This window comes from Podarcis muralis, chromosome 4, assembly GCF_964188315.1.
Source record: "Podarcis muralis chromosome 4, rPodMur119.hap1.1, whole genome shotgun sequence".
Taxonomy (NCBI): Eukaryota; Metazoa; Chordata; class Lepidosauria; order Squamata; family Lacertidae; genus Podarcis; species Podarcis muralis.
In genome coordinates this window covers 43683451-43704270 of record NC_135658.1, presented here as the reverse complement: position 1 = coordinate 43704270, position 20820 = coordinate 43683451, and the positions used below count along the sequence as shown (strand labels likewise).

The window sequence follows — 20820 nt, the reverse complement described above, 5'->3', positions numbered from 1 at the left end:
ATTCTGTGATTAGAGATAACTGGCTGGTTGGGTGTAAAAGAGCAAAGGATGCTGCAAGGGAGTTTGCCAAAGAAAAGTTAGGAGCTAATGCAGAGCTTTCCAAACTATGTGTTGCGACATGTTAGTGTGTCGGCTGCAGTGTGTAGATGTGTCATGCGAATGCTCCCTGCGCTCCTCCCAGGGCTGGAATTGGAGTAGGCAGCCCACCGGTTTACTAGTAAAACACAATTAATATGTCACGAAAAGAAGCATGTCTAAAAAGTGTGTCACCAACATGAACAGTTTGGAAAGCTCCAAATAATTTTTCTTTATCTTCTCATAAATTACGTAGCTGTGGACTTACAGTATTTCATCTGTCACTATTAATTTCCTCAATATACTTCATATTAATTCAGGATCATTAGAAACTTGGAGACAGTTTTCTACACTCCAATGAAACTTCTTTTCTTTTCAGTGTCATATTTACCTTTCCTCTTAATTTGAATGCAGAATCACTTCAATTTTGAAAACTTGTATATTAATAAAACAGTAGCTTAGGTTGTTCCTCTCTTCACATAAAAAGGGTGCATTTTTTATCTTCAATTTCTCCACCCATCTGAAGCCCCTCACACTATAAATCATTCCCAAAAGTCCATCAACTCATAGAAGCAGATATTTGGAGATGGGGTAAGCCCTGTTCAGTGAACACATTTCTATTTATGGAAGGAAAGTTATTATAAATGTTATAATGTATGATGCAGTAGTGCAGCATGATAAACCTGGCCATTGCTTACCATTGCCAATCCCACAGTGTCCATGACTCCAGAGCTATAGAGATTGCTTTTGTTCAGAGCAGGATTTTCGAATCTCGTTTTAATTGTGCTGACTTTACTACGTTACTAGGACTAGGGGATTGCAAGCCACTGCATTGAGCCAGATGGGAGTCCCAATGAAACAGAATATTGTGTGAGAAGTAGCCTTCACTTTATCAGTTGATAGCTGATATCAAATATTATCTCCCTATTATTGGCCCTGTGTGAATAGGAAAGAAAGTCTCTGGTGCATTGGAATTCATAACGTATGTTTAGGAATACGAACTCCAGCACCTTAATATTGTTCTGGTATTGGATGATCTGCATAATTCATCATAAATGAACATGAGAGCTTTAGCAGTCAATGTTCATTCAGGATGTTCTGTAGTGCTAGCTGACAAAGAAAAAAATGTCTACTCCATTCATAATTTATAGCTGATAGCAGAAGTTGTTTTATTCTTGATAATAGGCTAGCTTTGATCCTTTTCAGTTTGCTGGGACAATAAAATTTAATAGATTTGTCATAAGGCAATGATTTTTAAAACTTCTATCCTATATTCCTTCTTCTTATGTTCTTTACGTTCATATACATTGATGAAGAAAGTCTTGATTGGTTAATAATTAGAATCGTAGTTGAATTTGCATATGCATGAAATTAGTATTTCTGATGAAATGAAGAAATGAAAGTATATGAATTTCACTACAGTGCTATCTCATAGAGTTGGATCAAGTGCATTTAATATTTGCAAACCATTGATCTATAGCCAGTATTTTCTACTGTCAGGAACTCAGTTGAAGGTCCTTTCTATCACCTGCTTCCTCAGATAATTTTAACAGTGATGCTAATTGTTTAATACTAATTATTTAATCTAGGACCTTTCAAATGCAAAGCATGTGCTCTGTCACTCACCTATGATCCAGGTCATGTTCCTTTGCTTGTTATTGTTGCTTGAGGGTGGCCTGCTATTATCTTGCCAAGTGTACACATTTGTAAGCGAGAATTTATAACAGGCAACACTGTTTATTAAAAATATTATCATGGCAGCTTCAAAGAGGGGGAAATGATGCATTAGCTGCTTCTGTAGGCATCGATTGCTACCTTCATAGTATTGGGTGGAGAACCATTGTCACCTGTGCATATCAGATGTGCAGAGAGACATCAAATAAAACTCATTATATTTGTATGTTTTCAAATTATTATATTAACCACCTTGAGAGATTCATTTCTGAAGTGAAATATAGAACATGAATCCCATAATACATAAATCAATGTTAAAGATAAAAGTTAACTGTCTGTTCAGAAGGTTACATCAGATGTGATTGCTTAGATCAGGGATAGTCAATCTTTTTATACCTACCACCCACTAATGCATCTTTCTTGATGGTAAAATTTCCTTACTGCCCACCAGTGCTCAATGGAAGGAGGATTCAACTTGTGTTGTAGAACCCCCTACTGCCCACCTAGAATCCTAAAATGCCCACTAGTGGGCGGTAGGACCAGGTTGATAACCCCTGGCTTAGATGGTAGTACTGTACTGATGGGTGAAATATTTGTTATCTATAGCTGTATGGACTTGTCTCATCATATCTTATTATACACTACCCACCTGGGATCACTTGTGTGCTCTTTGGAATCTAGATCTAAAGGTAAAGGTAAAGGTACCCCTGCCCGTACGGGCCAGTCTTGGCAGACTCTAGGGTTGTGCGCTCATCTCACTCTATAGGCCGGGAGCCAGCGCTGTCCGCAGACACTTCCGGGTCACGTGGCCAGCGTGACATCGCTGCTCTGGCGAGCCAGAACCGTACACGGAAACGCCATTTACCTTCCCGCTGGTAAGCGGTCCCTATTTATCTACTTGCACCCGGGGGTGCTTTCAAACTGCTAGGTTGGCAGGCGCTGGGACCGAGTGACGGGAGCGCACCCTGCCGCGGGGATTCGAACCGCCGACCTTTCGATCGGCAAGTCCTAGGCGCTGAGGCTTTAACCCACAGCGCCACCCATGTCCCATAATGTAGATCTACAATCCGATCTAGATCTACAATCCGATAAATAGATTTATTTATTTATTTATTTATTTATTTATTTATTTATTTTGGTTAAACTCCAGCTCATCTGGTTTTCCAGTGAAGTTGTGACCCTGCAAGTAATTGAGTGGGTGACCTTACATCACAGAAGGTGACCCCAATGTAATCTGCTCCAAATAATCTACTTGTGAATTAGCACAGAGCTGGACATTTTAACTTTTTTTTTTGCTTATATAAAATTTCCACATTTAAGAGGAATAAACCATTGTTAAGGAGTACCCAGAAGCATCTGGTTGGACATTGTGGAAAATAAGCTGGACACAAGAAAGACCTTTGGGCTGATCCAGCAGGGATCTTGTTGTGCTCTTATGTTCATTGTAGCAAAGGCAATAATAATAATAATAATGTCTGTCTAATTAAGGTCAGTCTCATTTCCAACAAAATTACTTTTGATAATTGTCATAATTATGGCTTAGAAAACATTTGTCACAAGACTGTTCAGCACCACTCATTCCTATGTCCTTAAATAGCATTCAATATTTGACATTAGCAAAACAGTTTGTTTTGAATCAAAGTCATCTGCACCCTCCTCCCTTTACAATTATAGAAGCAATTCTTCTGGCCACTTACGTTGATTACCAATAAATAGCTCATTTGTTGCAATGAACAGAAATTACCGGGCATTAATAGAGAACTAGGGGATTTATTTCAGTTACACCCTTGTTTTGCTTTAGAATTCTCCCCGTTATATCTTTTTCCTTATACCTAATATTGTTTACAATACAGCTGTATGTTTCATGCAGAACTTTCCCCAAAACTTTTTTTTTTTTTTTAAGGTTATGATCGGCTCACAGGTCTGCCACCTAATTTTGCTTTCTGCTTCTCTGTCCTTTGGAACTGTGTAACATCAGAATTAGCACTGCGAAAGAAACATCGTAAAACATAAATGGATAATTAGCACTGTAAGCAGCGCATTTTGAAATGATCTTAGTAAAACTAAACTACCCAATAAAATTAGTACCCAGCACCATGCCTGTATTCCATGACAGCTTTTTCTGTCTGTGCTGCTGTATGGCATGCTTCCAGATCTCTGTTGTGCTGACATTTGCTCTTGGGAGGAGGAGAAGGAAAAGGGTCCATAAGGTTTCTACAGGCCTAGACACCGTAAACATCTGCTAGCTTCATGAGCAGCTTGCTGAACTAATTCATCAGGGAGACTCTCAGCCGATCAGCATTGCCATATTGGTAGTTATTTTGTGGGCCAAAGGGGCACACCAACAAGTCCAACAAAATCATGTATTTCAGTATTCAAAATTGCCATGTTTTAAGTGTTTTGCTACATAGAATGGCATCTAAATGATACTAAATATCTGTGATGAACCATATATGCAATCCAAACAGATTGCATTGGTAGTTCTAAGCATATATAATACAGAAGGACAACATTTTAAGAGGCAATTTCATGACATACAGATGGAAAGAAGTCAGCTAATAGAAATGGAAAGAAAGTCAGCTGGAATCCCCTGTGGTGAAGTGAGCAGAAACCTTGGCAATTTTTCATAGTTTTTAATTTACTCATCAGAAGTAAAGGCAGTGAATGCTGTTTAATTTCCCCTTTGCTTCTACTTTATGCAATGTATAAAAATGTGACACATTTTTAAATTTGCATTTTCATAGCCCTTAAAAACTGGATAATGTCAGTGAAGTTTCCATTTTTCCGCCACCGAAAGGTACCATGGTGCCACAAAATATTACTTCTCAGTGCAGTGCAGTTTTCAAATAATAAAACACCTCAAATGTGTGATTGAGAGGTACATATAAATGTGAATTACAGGTCCTAGTTCAGAGCGTAACTCATTCATACTGTTTTATATGTGTAAATCTCCAAAATATAAGAAGTTCTATCATAATTTATATTGGTGATTGCACTTGCAGGCTGCCTATGCATAAGCAGAATAAGCAGCGTTCCTGTAAATCTAGCTCAGCATTGCTAAACCATGAACATCAAAGAAAGTAAATATTGACATGATGGGTGAAATTGTTAATAATGAAGAATGCATAAATGATCAAAAGCAGAAAACATATCTTATTAGCCACTGGGTGTTTTGCTTGCCTTCAAGCAGCAGAATTATTTTCTTTGTGAGATATTCTGAATTACTCAGGATACAGCTTGACAGACATGGGCATTTGTTCCATTTCTTCTCATTAATATTTTGCCAGAAATGAAACATGCATGTTTGTCTTCTCAGCACTGCTTCAGAGATGACACCCCCCTTCCCCCTTATAGAGATGATGCCAGTGTAAAACAAGCATATACATCATATTAAGTACAGCATGAAACTTTGTTTTGCTGCAAGAACGAAGCCACAGTTAACTATTTAATTTTCACTGTCTCTGGATTTCTGCATTTCCTTTCCTTTTGACCCCACTTATTACATCCCCACTCCACACCGTGTGTGTGTAGATAGGCAGACAGATTCATGCCATACATCTGTTGCAGTGGGCTGTAGTCCACGAAAGCTTGTGCCATAATAAAGTTGTTAGTCTTTGAAAATAAATAACTCCTGGTTGTTTTGTTAGTCTGCCGCAGCCGATCAACACAACAACCCCCTGGACAACCTTTTTTTTTCTTGACTTTTTAGTCTTTTAAGTGTTCTTCGTGTTACAAGAAAATAAAGTCAGCTCGAAACTTTGTGGATTTGACCTCAAGTGGCAACCCAACTTAACGTTCTCCATGTACTTTGAGCTACATTTTAGCATCATTGGTTTAGGATCATATTTCACCTGTGTAGATATGTTCATATACTATGGTGCTGGTGCTTGCTTTTCAACATCCTGCTAAGCTTATTCCAAACTCAGTAATTATTACCAGGATGTTTTTGTTATTATTATTATAATCCTTATTGTTGCTCTCAGTGCAGGGTATTTTCGTTTGGCTTTCCCCCCCTTCGTATATATTTCTTTACGCATTCTATACGGTTAACTAGAGCCACAATTTGGAAAATGCTGCCAGAAGACCACTATTTTGTTTAATCAACCTCTAAATGTTTCACAATATATATGGTTCCAGTTCATGTGCATCGTGATTCAGAGGAATTTATGCTTTTGTCCCTCGGTGTGGATTACTAATTCAATTCTCTTCATGGATGTGGATGTAGGTGGTAGAATAAATACATGTTCTTTTTACTCCTTCAAATAATTGGTAACAAGATAGCTGTTACGTTTCTGCACATGCTGGAGCCACATATGGCAAAGCAAAGTCATCACATTTCCAGCTAATGAGAAGTATCTAGGCGAGACTAGAAGACAGAAGGGGAAACTGGGTAGATTTGTGAGGGACATCAAATTATAATTCTCCTTTGAAACAGCATGATCCATATTTAGCAAGGTGAATAAGTGAGTTTTTCACCAGTAGAGAAGCAAAGGAAAGAAAAAGAAGTTATAATTTATTTACTATTGTTGTTGTTGTTAACAGTGAGATCTGACCAGGAAAAAGCAGTTCTACACATCAACATACAAATTATAACTAGCTTCTTCTAGTTCTTATATGGTGTATTTTATGTATTTAATGCTTTTGTATCTCAACAGTTTCTCCAATAAAATCAAGGGGTCATGCATTGTTCTCCCACCCTGTGAGGTAGTTGAGGCTAAGAGGCAGTGTGTGGCCTAAGGTCACCCAGTGAGTTTCGTGGCTAAGTGGGGACTTGAACCCTGGTCTCCTAAATCCTAGATTAACACTCTAAATGCTACACAACCTGTAACTCCATAACAGTGCATTTTGGGGAGGGGGGGCTCGTTCCCTGATTTATTAAAAAGGCAGAGAAATCCAAGCAAGCATTTAGAATGTGCTTTAAATGCGTTTCATTTTTTTCTGTGCATAATCCCCCATCAACCATTTGACTTTTGTTTGCCTGGTTACTAGTGGATCCAGACAAAAAAATGACCATTATTGTACTCCTTCGGTGCCTCTATCCATAAACTGCTTTCATACTCATATCAAACACAAAGTTATGACTGCTTTCATAGTTAGGTTTTATATACACCATATTGCATCAACAGACGCTGAGAAGCAAGGACCATTTTTTTTAAATGCTGGAAGAATGAGTGGAAAATATGGAGAAGGAAAAATGTGTTTTATATGTGTTTTCAGTTTTAAATTTTTAATTCAGGTTCATGGATTTAATTATATTTAATATTTCATTATGTCTCAGTTATTTGAAAGTGTTTTATTTAGAGGCATTGTTTTACTGCATGCCGCCCTGTGCCCTGTGCTTCTTTTGGATTAAATAAATAATGCAGTATATGATGCATTTTGTTTTTAATATGTCACAGGTGATATTCAATGTTATTCATACTTGGAGCATATTGTATTTTATCAATTTCCCTGTGATCTTTGGATGAAGGGTAGCATAAAAATAAAATAAATAAATAAATCTTTACAAAGTGTAGACCCAGTGAAATAATACTTTCCATAAGTTTTCTTCCCTTTAGCAATGGAGCGTTTGCTGCCAGCATGATGCAAATGCATGATTTCTGAATCGATACTTGCTCCAGCACAGGTCATTATCTTTTTGCATGGAGCCCTGGCTCCACCTTCTCTGTGTTGAGTTCCACCACCAAAAGTCCCCTCCTTGTGACACAGTAGCTGTTGGTTGCTTCTCTAATTTATCTCCAGTGGCCCCTCCTGCACTACTCTATAAGGATGACAGCTTAAGGGGCATGGGTGGAGCTTACCACAATCACATTAATATTGTGATTCTTCATCATCCACAGATATGGTAAATAGTTCAGATATTGAGGTTGTTTTCCCTGAATTGCTTATCTTTATGACAAGGACGGACAAGCATTATAGGACAATACTAATGTTTCTATCCCTACCTATAATGTGTTGCAGTAACCTAACCTGCATTCTTTTTCTTATATATCCTCCCTGCAGGTAGCCAAGGGCAGTTTCCGCTCACACAGAATGTTACAGTTATCGAGGGCGAAACAGCAACGTTGACCTGTAGGGTTGATCAAAATGATAACACCTCCCTCCAGTGGTCAAATCCAGCTCAACAGACTCTGTACTTCGATGACAAGAAAGGTGAATATGCTTTGATTTCTAACTTACTTAAGTAATAAATAATTTATTGATTTAAAAAAGTATAAACTGCTTTAATAATGTCCTACAGTTTTTTATTTATTTGCCAAGAATTGCTCGCTTGCGCACCATGGTCAAATCCAGGAGTCTGTCCAATGGAGTGAAACTGAGGCAGGGCCAAAACTAGGCTTTATTTTACCCGGGTCAAAGATTCAGTTTGGAATCCCCCTCCAGAGCCTCAATGACACCTCTCTGGAGGCTTCAATGGAGCAAAATACCTGGATAGCTCCCCTCAGTAGCTATGGCCCTGACTGAGGCATGCAGACAAATAAGTAATGCTAAAACTGATGGTGGTGGTTGCTCAAAAAATGTTCGGCTGAATGCTGTGAATCTGACAAACATTGGGAGTGAAATCAGAAAAATGTAAAGATGTTGATGTTTGGACTATGTTAATGCCTCTTGGTTCTGATTGCTAACTGACTTGTTTTTGCTCCGCTGTTGGTTTTTTTTGGGGGGTATGGGCTGGGGAATCTGGGTCCCCAGTTTTCCGTGACAGTCTACTTTTCCTGTCACCTTTTATTTTTCAAAACACTTTTCTAGCAGGCATGTGGGCATGTACATCAGATATTTGAAATTATCACCACCCCTTGGTTCTAGAGGCTGTTCCTCAATCACTGAGCAGTAGCATGGAGGACCCAAGCTTACTCAAAACAGTGATGGTGTGTTTATGCCTCATGATAGCGGCAGACAGCTGCCCTTATAGTGTGATGGCCAGCGTTGGGGAGAATGAGAGAGAAGAAGAAGTGCGAAGGAGCCATACTGGCTGACTGCTTCAATATAGTGACTGTCCCTCTAAAAGTATGGCACCCAGCACCCACCTGATTGTGCTGTTTATTTGGCTTCCCACTACCTACTCAGGGTTGAGAGAATAGTTGAAGCAGCCATAGCCCATGACCGGGTAGGACCATGGTCCAGATCTTGATCCTATTGCTGTTGGTTGTATGTGTGTGCTCACCCATAGTGCAAGAGAACATATTTTTGTGTTGCCTATGTACTTATTTCCTTGATCAAATAATATGTATGTGTGACTTGAGCTGTAGTCCACAATATGGAAATAATGATGTTGATCTACTTTTTTGATTGTTATGAGGATTGCCATATGATAAAGTATGGGAAGCTATTGAATACTTTTATTATATATTATTATACATTTAATTAGTTTATATTTGGTCTCCCGTCTATTACCTATCTGCTCTATGTGTGTTTTTAGTTTTCCTTTCTCATCTGTTCACTTGGGGTTAGACTTGCAGCTCATTATTCCCCATACAAAAATGGTTTCTAGATTCCTTAATTCCTTGACTGCATAAAGTTTGTGTGACTTGACCTGTGGTCTGTAGCCTGGACTACCTTTCTAGTATTATGTGCTTTAAATGTAGGTTGTTTCCTGTTTTCTGATTGTAGTCTGGCTTTATTGTATCTGTGGCATCCTGATACCATGTTTAGATGGCATTACTTGCGGGGTAGGGATTGTAAGCAAATGTTTCTGTGGGGTCTTCCTCCTGGTCAATACTTATTTAATTACTTTTCTGTTTACCTTAAATTTGGCAACTCAGTTCTCCATTTGAGTACTAAAACAGCTACTTCACATGTTATAGACATATGCAAAATACTGATGAATTCTGCACAGAAGTTTTATATCTGAATAATCCACTGTTAATAGTGAATTCTGGTGAATGCTGTGAATAACAACTTTAAGTCTGGAGCATATATGTGTGTGTGTGTGTGTGTGTGTGTGTGTGTGTGTGTGTATTGTTTGGCACTCTTTTTGACTTGAATGCTAAAATGAAGCAACAGTTCTGAGCCTTCAGCTGGAAGGGGAAAGAAAGCAAGTGCTTAGGTGTGGCTATTTGCCAAGACTATGGAAGGACCCCACCATATTCTTTTACTGTGAAGTGACAGCCACAAACAAATACAGGGTTGGCAAATGGCTAGGAGACATGACATGCAGGTGTGGAATATGGCAGATTCCTCCAAGATGCTGAGAGGTCAGTTTTAAAGCATGGAGGTTAGTTTTATAGGGCTCTGCCTTAAACCTGGTCAATAAATTCCATACAGAAACACCTTATTCTTCAATGAAAATATCAGATAGAATTACAGTGCAAAAATGCAGTTAATATTAAAGCATTAATATACTTACAAGTTTTTAGTCTGAGACACAATAATGCTTATACTTGGTGTGTGTGTCCGTGCTTTCAAATGGCAGTAAGATTCATTAGAAATCTAGAAAACATAAAATATCAAAAAAGAAAGGTAATTCCACAGCCACTCGCCCAGAGGCTTTTTCTCTGGAACAGGAACAGATTACTGTATTGGATGAAACAATAGAAAGATGATGAAAGGAATATTTTAGCAGCTCAATCCTATGTTGATCTATTCAGAAGTCCCACTGAGTTGAATAGGACTTACTCCCAGGTAAGCATGCAATAGGATTACACTCAATGAATATCCTGAGGATTGCACAAAGGTAACATAAGCTCCACTCAGTATCAAGATACAATGTGAAGTTTACAAGCAGGGAAGATATGTTTCTGTTGCCCTTATTGAGAAAAATAAAAAACTTCTCCGCTCCCAATCATTGATGTTTTCCTTAGGATGAAGTCAGCACTGGCACTGCTGATGGCCTGCGTTTAAGGCTAGACGCAGCCCTTTCTTCTTCTGAAGTCACAAACCATCCTCTCATTCTGAATGTCCTCATTCCCCACACAGACAGTGTGGAGGCACAAATAGGATTCGCCCCCATTAGGCAGAGACCTAGAATACGAACACTGGCTTGTTTTGTTTGAAGGGCTGTTGGAGGGTGTTTCTAGAGTAGATGGCCGGTTATTCAGCAAAAGTGTTGCTTTACTTAATTTATGGGCAGCAGCAGAAATGGTGACATTGAATAGAGGAAGATTAAATTCATGACCTTCAGTATCATGGCATGAAATTGAAATACCCTAATCAAATTGCTCAGTTAGCTACATGCCATGTGTTACAGTGCAAAATAAAGTAAAGCCAGCAAAAATCTAATATGAAAACTCAGCATTTTGTAGCATTTGAATGTTATTTTTAGATAGGAAAGATGGTGTGGTAGTTAACAAATGAATTTGGAAAAGGAAAGGGCCATGTTCAAATATATTTTCATCTCCTTCTGCCCAAACACCTCATTCTTTGCATTTGTTCTTAACAGATTTAATTTTGCAGCACTTTCTAATATGATTTATCTCATGGAAAATTTGACTTTTCATCCAATCATGTGATGTATGTCAAGAATCATGGGCACTTATATACCTTCTTTAACTTGTATATCTTATTTAATATACTATATTTAAATGTCATTTTAAAAAAAAGTTTTGCAACTCATTAGCTGTTGTCCTATAGAGAGAGTTTATTATGTCAATTCACAATTCTGGTCATTGATCATAATGGTACTCTTCAAAAATATATCAGCTTTTATATATTAGATCAGTGAGAAAAACATATTGCCAAAGTGCAATTCAAGAAAGAATATTAATTTAAGTAAGCACACACATAAAATTATATACAATGATGAATTAAAATATGCATTTGGATTGCAATAAAGCATTCCAATCTCATTGGCCAATGAGAATAATACCGAAATCCACAATAAGACATTATCTTTATTACCAACCAAAATGTCACTAAATAGTATACAGTGGTACCTCTGGTTACGTACTTAATTCGTTCTGGAGGTCCGTTCTTAACCTGAAACTGTTCTTAACCTGAAGCACCACTTTAGCTAATGGGCCCTTCCGCTGCTGCTGTGCCGCCGCTGCACGATTTCTGTTCTCATCCTGAAGCAAAGTTCTTAACCCGAGGTACTATTTCTGGGTTAGCGGAGTCTGTAACCTGAAGCGTATGTAACCTGAAGCATATGTAACCCCAGGTACCACTGTTTTTTATGTTCTCCAGAACTATTTTCTGCTACTTGTTTGGTCTAATAAATATATTGTTCCAATATGGATTTTGGACTAAATTAACAGAATTCCTGTTCTCATAACAGCCAACCAGATGTCTATGGGAAGTCCACAAGGAGGACTGGAGCGCAAGTTCATTCTGCTCCACTTGTTCTCCCCAGGTACTGGTATTCAAGTGCTGCACAGCCATTGTGACTATTAGCCAGAGTTAGCCTGATAATACTTTCATGTGGTTGCCATATGCATCCAATGATTTGTCAATTTTAAATTTATCAACAAGGCCTAGAGATTAAGTTTCTTCTTATCACTGTATGCCTCTGTTCCTCAGACTCCCTTCCTGTGCAAATTAGTTCAGACAAAGAGATCTGCCCTACAGGGTAGATGGAGAAAGAAATTGGGCTTTATTGTGCATATAATTTTTAAGGTGAATAATTGTGGCCTAAATATTTATCATTCCTCTGCTATGAAGTCAATAGACTAATTACCTTTCTATGGTTCTTTTTATCACTCTAAAAATAAGAAGAACGTACAGTATCAAAGCTGCTCAGGATAGCAGGAAAAAACCCTGTTTCTTTTAACAGCATGATGAAGAGTTTTCCTATGTACTTAACACAATGATGGTCTGAAAATGAAGGATAGGAGGTGAAAAGAGTAAAACACTGCTGTTTTGAGTTGAACCGTGGGGAATTTCTGGAAGATTTACAGCTGTATTGGCTCATTGCTTAATCAGAAGGCAGAGATATGTTCTCAGTGTGTGTTCGTTTCTCCTAATGAGAGAGACTATTAAACTAGCCCAAATGATATATCCCCCCCCCCCCCCGGTTTGGTATGAACGTCTTTCAAATGGATTCTATTTTATGTCTTCATTTTACTTCTCTGCATTTTCCTGTACTGATGACTTTTAGGTAATATATAGGAATGTGGCTCCGGTTAGCTGTGGATATTTCCTATATTTATAATCATGGGAACATCTAGGGTCTTACTGTAGATTAATATGCTCCTAACAGACAACATATCCCCCTTTTTATTTATTTGATGGGGTTTTTAAAATTCCTACCAAAGTAGCAGTTTTTGCTTTCATTCTGATAACTTAAGAAAAGGAAAACCTTGACTGTGAGATTAAAAATCAGATCACCATGTTGTCAGGTTGTAATGAAGGGTGTTGAGAGGACCACACAGTATCCCTCCAGTCTTACTGAATAATGAGAGAATATTCAGTCAAAAGTAAATTGATTTTATTAACATAATATAGCCACTATTTTCACTATCTATGAAAAACATGTATACAACCGCTCTAATGCCACACATTGTATCTGTGCTGGAAAAGCAAAAAGTAGATAAAAACAGGTGCAGGATGGGAAAAATGAAAACATAAATATTGTAGTTTAAAAATTAATAATAAGAGACAATATGCATGTAATGCTGTTACATTCACCCCCCCCCCTTTCTTAACTGCTTCCAGTAATTTCAAAAAATAATAATTTAAAATTCATTAAGGATCTACAGGAAACAGTGGTTAACTTATTAGCTTAAATAGTGGAAGCTGTGTTCTGTGTTTCTGTATATGTCACCTGTTATGATTTCTGGTTGGCCTACTTAAACAATGTAAATAATATAGCCCTTTCATTTTCCTGTATGGGACGTAAAGCATGTTTTGTATCTTGGAGTGGGACAGAGACTGGGGAGTAAGGTTTGCACATGTACACACTTTCAGCAGCCATGAATACTGATTTCCCCATGAGAAAGATAGGCAGAGCAATCCTATACACTGATTAATTTAAGAACAGAGAAATACCACAGCTGTAATTTAAGTTGCTGTTGGTTGTTGGGCGGGGTTAATGTTTAGGTGGGTGGGGGGTTGCTGCTGAATTTAATGTTTTATATCTTTACTTTAGATTTATTGTTTTATGTGGAAATTTTTCCAATTTATTTGTGCACTTTTTGATGCTTTGTTTACATACCCTCCAACATTGCTCAGATGAAGATAGGCGCATTTCTCACTCCGCATAACTGACCCTCCTCAACCCCCCATTTTATAGCCCTCCCCCCCACCAAGAATTTCATCATCATCTTCTTCATCATCATCTTACTTGTAAATTGCCTTTCCATAGTTAGAACAATGCTCAAGGCAGCTTACAGAATGACAAAATTTACATAAATACCAACATAACAAAAGTCATAAACAATAAATAAAACACATCAAAAAGTACACAACCAAATGGAAAACAATTTCCACATAAATCATAAAATCTAAAACTAAGATTACAGCATTAATATCAATCACAATTTAAAATCACATTGATAAAAAAATAAAAGCTTTTTTTTTAAAAAAAACAAACAAACACGGAGCTCTCTCTGCCCAGCAGCAGCAGAAGCATTCTTTTATGGAACCTGTCAGGCCCCGCCCCAAGCCAGGTGGAGAGAAGCAGGGCAGGGCCCTTCAGGCTGCCAGCCGGTCGGTCCTGGGCCGTGTCCACCACCACTACACCAATGGGACACAGCACACACACCCTCCACCATCCAGAGAAAACCTCTTAATGCTGATTTTATTCTATTCTTTGGTTGTTGTTGTTTAGTCGTGTCCGACTCTTTGTGACCCCATGGACCAGAGCACGCCAGGCACTCCTGTCTTCTTTGGTAGATTTACAAAAGAAAAGCACACATCAATAAATAAATTTTAGATAAGGGCAAGATTAAACACAGACACACAAAGCATTTAAAAAACAAACAAACCTTGCGCTCTGCTCCACTCCCCCTTTCTTTCTGCCCAGGGTAGCCCTGCCCTCTGTCTGCCCCTCAGAGCTGACACATCATGCGAGGCTGGGCCTTGGTGGCAGCAGGCTCTCTTATTACTCACCAACTCTCCAGCAGCCACTATGAGGTGCCCAAGGGAGGAGACTGGCAGTAGCAGCCATGGAGAGGCAACAGGATTATACCTCACAGCCAGTCGGAACAAGCATCAGTATAATGGTTGAGGAGTGAACTTCACCTGTTGAACACCAGTCTGAAGAGGGAAAAGGAGGAGTGAGCCCACCTGCAGCTGATCATCTATCAGAGACAAAGAGCAGAATGCACTGATGAGAACCAGCTGGCTCCAAACTTCTTAAACAGAGCTCTCAGCAGTAGTCAGATGCTGGAAACAATGTCTGTGGTTCCTAACTCTACCTTGCTGGTTCCTGCCCTCCGTCTGGACTCTTGGCTTTGTGAACATCTGGATTCCCTGACCACTAGACTGACTTCATATGTAGATTCTGTTCTCAAACAAGTGTTACCTAGAGATACCTAATAATAATAATAATAATTTATTATTTATACCCCGCCCATCTGGCTGAGTTTCCCCAGCCACTCTGGGCGGCTCCCAATCAGTGTTAAAAACAGTACAGCATTACATATTAAAAACTTCCCTGAACAGGGCTGCCTTAAGATGTCTTCTGAATATCAGGTAATTATTTGTCTCTTTGACATCTAATGGGAGGGCGTTCCACAGGGCGGGCGCCACTACCGAGAAGGCCCTCTGTCTGGTTCCCTGTAGCCTCACTTCTCGCAATGAGGGAACCGCCAGAAGGCCCTCGGCGCTGGATCTCAGTGTCCGGGCTGAATGATGGGGGTGGAGACGCTCCTTCAGGTATACAGGACCGAGGCCGTTTAGGGCTTTAAAGGTCAGCACCAACACTTTGAATCGTGCTCGGAAACGTACTGGGAGCCAATGCAGGTCTCTCAGAACCGGTGTTATATGGTCCCGGCGGCCACTCCCAGTCACCAGTCTAGCTGCCGCATTCTGGATTAATTGCAGTTTCCGGGTCACCTTCAAAGGTAGCCCCACGTAGAGCGCGTTGCAGTAGTCCAAGCGTGAGATAACTAGAGCATGCACCACTCTGGCGAGACAGTTCGCGGGCAGGTAGGGTCTTAGCCTGCGTACCAGGTGGAGCTGGTAGACAGCTGCCCTGGACACAGAGTTAACCTGCGCCTCCATGGACAGCTGTGAGTCCAAAATGACTCCCAGGCTACGCACCTGGTCCTTTAGGGGCACAGTTACCCCATTCAAGACCAGGGAATCCCCCACACCAACCCGCTCCCTGTCCCCCAAAAACAGTACTTCTGTCTTGTCAGGATTCAACCTCAGTCTGTTAGCCGCCATCCATCCTCCAACCGCCTCCAGGCACTCACACAGGACCTTCACCGCCCTCACTGGTTCTGATTTAAAGGAGAGGTAGAGCTGGGTGTCATCTGCGTACTGATGAACACCCAGTCCAAACCCCCTGATGATCTCTCCCAGCGGCTTCATATAGATATTAAAAAGCATGGGGGAGAGGACAGAACCCTGAGGCACCCCACAAGTGAGAGCCCAGGGGTCTGAGCACTCATCCCCCACCACCACTTTCTGGACACGACCCAGGAGGAAGGAGCGGAACCACTGTATGACAGTGCCCCCAGCTCCCAGCCCCTCTAGACGGTCCAGAAGGATGTTATGGTCGATGGTGTCAAAGGCCGCTGAGAGATCCAGCAGAACTAGGAAACAGCTCTCACCTTTGTCCCTAGCCCGCCGGAGATCATCAACCAGCGCGACCAAGGCAGTTTCAGTCCCATGGTGAGACCTGAATCCCGACTGGAAGGGATCCAAATGGTCCGTTTCCTCCAGGCGTGCTTGGAGTTGTTCAGCAACCACCCGCTCAATCACCTTGCCCAAGAATGGTAGATTTGAGACTGGGCGATAGTTGGCCAAATTGGCCGGGTCTAAAGATGTTTTTTTAAGAAGCGGTTTAATGACCGCCTCTTTCAGCGGGTCTGGGAAGGCTCCCTCACAGAGGGAAGCATTCACCACCCCGCAGAGCCCATCGCCCAGCCCTTCCCGGCTCGCTTTTATCAGCCAGGATGGGCAAGGATCAAGGAGACAGGTGGTCGGTTTCCCTTTTCCAAGCAGCCTGTCCACATCCTCGGAGGTAACAGACTGGAATTGATCCCATGTAACAGGACCAGACAGAACTCTAGCACTCTCCCGCCCTGGCCCTGCTCCCACGGTGGAGTCTACCTCCTTCTGAATCTGAGCGATTTTATCTGCAAAAAACTTTGCAAAAGCATTGCAGGAGATCTTGGGGTCCCTACCAGGCCCCGGTGGTACAGGTGGTTCCGATAGATTGCGAACCACCTGAAAAAGTCTCCTGCTGCTGTTTTCTGCAGATGCTATGGAGGCAGCGAAGAAGGCCCTCTTCGCTGTCGCCATTGCCACTTGGTAGGCTCGACGTTGAGCTCTAGCCCGTGTCCGGTCTGATTCAGAATGAGTTTTCCGCCACCGGCGCTCTAGCCGTCTCAACGATTGTTTCATCACCCTCAGCTCCGGGGAAAACCACGGGGCTGTCCGGGCTCCATGCAATCGGAGAGGGCGCTTCGGAGCCAGACAGTCAATAGCCCTGGTTAACTCCGCATTCCAGCGTGCCACCAGGGAATCAGCTGAAAGGCCATCAACTTGGGATAAAGCATCCCCTACCACTCTCTGGAAGCCAATTGGATCCATTAAGTGGCGGGGGCGGACCATCTGAATTGGTCCCACCTCCCTGCAGAGGGGAAGGGTTGCGGAGAAGTCCAGTTGCACCAGGAAGTGATCTGACCATGGCACTTCTTTTGTTTCGCTTTTAGTTAGTGTCAGATCACCAGCATCCATAGAGGTGAACACCAAGTCTAAGGCATGTCCATGGCTATGAGTTGGGCCAAACTTATTCAGGGACAGCCCCATGGAGGCCATGCTTTCCACGAAGTCCCGAGCGGCCCCTTGTAAGGTCGTGTCGGCATGGATGTTAAAATCCCCCAGGACAACCAAGCTAGGTGTCTCCAGGAGCATATCCGCCACGACCTGAAGCAGCTCGGGCAGGGAATCCTTGGTGCAGCGGGGAGGTCGGTACACCAGTAGGAATCCTGTACTGCCCCTATTGCCCAACTTCCAGAACATGCACTCAGAGAACTGGGTCTTCCCAATAGGACGCCTGGTGCAGACTAATGACTTCCTAAAAATCACTGCAACCCCCCCTCCCCGCCCACATGACCTGGGTTGCTGTGCGTAAGAGAAACCTGGTGGGCAAGCAGCGGCAAGGACAGGCCCATCTGCTTCATCCAACCAGGTCTCTGTCACACATGCCAGGTCAAATCCTCCATCCACAATCAGGTCGTGGATGGCAGTGGTTTTATTCATCATTGACCTGGCATTGCACAGCAACACTTTCAGGTCATGTGGGTTTCCCTTGCTGATTCCAGTATCCTTCCGGTCAGGACCAGACCTGGAGGCAGGGATAGTCCTCAGACAACGACTAAACCTGCCTCCTCTGTAATGACATGGTCTGGTCTTAGCGTAACTCCTCCTCCTACCCATGATCACTGAGATCGGTTGTCCCAGTGCATCCCCCCCTGTGGAACATGCCCCAGCCATTTTGTTTGCTGGGACCCACTCCCAGGCAGCCCTGACCCCACCCCTTAAAAAGCAAAATACAAACTATATAATAATTTAACAGAATAATAATGATAATAATAAAACAAAACAGAACAAAACAAAGCAAGAAACAATAGCGCTGACTAAATGCTTATCCCTCCCCAAGCAAAAATAAAATAATAAAATCATATAATATTATAAAAAACAACAACCACCATTTAAAGTGCTGCAAATTAAAAACAATTAAAACATTTAAAACCATTTTGTCCATTGCTGCCGGTAGCTGTTCAGGCCTCTTATGCTGTGGCGGTGAGTGCAGGCCCCGCCCCTAGGCCAGATGGAGTTGGCAGAAAAGGGAGCGGTCCTCCCAACACTCACGCAAGCAGCAACAGCAGCCGTGTCCCGGAGGTCTTGATGGAGGCCCTGGCAGTGAGTGCAGGTCCTGCCCCCTAGGCCGGATGGAGTTGGCAAAGGAGGGAGCAGTCTTCCCAACACTCACACAAGCAGCAACAGCAGCCGTGTCCCGGGGGCCTCTCTCAGGCCTCTTATGCTGTGGCAGTGAGTGCAGGCCCCGCCCCTAGGCCAGATGGAGTTGGCAGAAAAGGGAGCGGTCCTCCCAACACTCACACAAGCAACAACAGCAGCCGTGTCCCGGAGGTCTTGATGGAGGCCCTGGCAGTGAGTGCAGGTCCTGCCCCCTAGGCCGGATGGAGTTGGCAAAGGAGGGAGCAGTCTTCCCAACACTCACACAAGCAGCAACAGCAGCCGTGTCCCGGGGGCCTCTCTCAGGCCTCTTATGCTGTGGCAGTGAGTGCAGGCCCCGCCCCTAGGCCAGATGGAGTTGGCAGAAAAGGGAGCGGTCCTCCCAACACTCACGCAAGCAGCAACAGCAGCCGTGTCCCGGAGGTCTTGATGGAGGCCCTGGCAGTGAGTGCAGGTCCTGCCCCCTAGGCCGGATGGAGTTGGCAAAGGAGGGAGCAGTCTTCCCAACACTCACACAAGCAGCAACAGCAGCTTGCTTGGCAACATGACTTGGACAGGGCTATGGCAACTGACTCATCTTTTTTCTTGAGCTCTGCAGTGGCAGCACTAGCAGAGGAAATAGCGACGTTCTGGGATCAAATCAGAAGCCAGGATAACTGCTGTAATTCTGGGACTGTCCCTGGAAAATAGGGACAATTGGAAGGGTATGTCTTTATTGTTTATGACTACTTTTGTTATGTTTGCAGTTAGTGTACTTTTCTTTTTTACATATTGTAAACTACCTTGAGCATGGTTTTAACTATGGAAAAGTGGCATACAAATAAAATGTTTGATCATTTGATTAATATACTCCTTACTTGCCAAATAGCATCTAAGTAGTTTATAAGTAGAAAAGCTAGTTGTGTGTCGAGGTCCCCCAAGCCACCCCTAAAATAACTCACAATTCACACATAATTTTTGTTTAAGGTTTTTGGCATAATTTTGGCCACAACTTCATTAAAATACATAAATGTGAGTGGTTGCTTAGGCATTGGTTATGATTATCTGTTCCCATGCCCAGGGTCAGACCTGACTTCCAGATTCCAGCAAAAGCCAGTAAGGGAAAACAATATTGGGGAGAGCATGGAGCCGGGCACCAGACCCTCACCCCCCCCCTGCATGCTCCTGGGGGCTTGCATGGCCCGAAGCCCCATTCAGGGGTACGGACGAAAGAATGGGAAGCCCCTGGATTCCTTTAATGGAATTCCCTTGCAGCAGCAGCAGCAGCATTGGAGGGGCAGGCACCGCCAATCCTTACCCCTCCACCAACCAATTTTTTAACCAATGCCTAACCGCAACCTTACAAGTTGTGACGATTTGCTACGCGGTAGGCAAAAACCAAATGGCAGCAGCCAATCAGCCAAATGGACAAAATTCCTACCCCAAAAGCAGACGACCTCATGACAGGCATAGCAAGGTCATCGCAATAGCCCTAGATTAGGGAGGGTGGGTGGGTGATCCGATGCATGCAGCAAAAGAGCCCAGTCAGTGCTGCATGACTTGATTTTATAACCTTTGGTCCATCCCCCTAAATGGCAACACCAAAATTTGCCCAGTAACCCAACCGCCCAATCACTGCGGATGGTCATCCATACTAACCTGCCCAGCAACAGAGGGGTGGCCTATCAGACCCCACTGCAACACATGCTCTCTATGAAAGAGAACACGCTTTATAAAATATGCCTGCACATAATTAAAATACACAATAAAACAATTTAGCTTCCATACCCTGGAAGCTTAGATGCAAGCCATTAACCAATAGTATCTGATTTGAATCAAACAGGAAGATATGGTTAACTGAGACTTCTTGACTTACTTGCTTCCATGCATGAAGGGATGAGCAATGGGGTTTTATTCTGGCAGGTGAAAATCATGCATATCTCATTCTGCTAAAATGAGATTTGAACATGTGAAATTGGCCATTGTCTGGCCATGGACTGGCTCTGGAATATTTAGGGCAAAATGGAAAGACAGGTGCTTTTGAAAACATAGGTGCTATACTTT

General features: G+C 42.1%; 1 protein-coding gene across 3 annotated transcripts in view; it reads left to right on the top strand.

The window, feature by feature from the left end:
• CADM2 (cell adhesion molecule 2) overlaps nt 1–20820 on the top strand; it is a 378263-nt gene that overhangs the window by 210206 nt on the left and 147237 nt on the right. For all 3 annotated transcript variants that reach the window (XM_028726903.2, XM_028726901.2, XM_028726902.2), the window contains one exon: nt 7753–7902. In XM_028726903.2, the coding sequence (XP_028582736.1) occupies nt 7753–7902 (150 nt within the window). The remainder of the gene's footprint in view (nt 1–7752; nt 7903–20820) is intronic.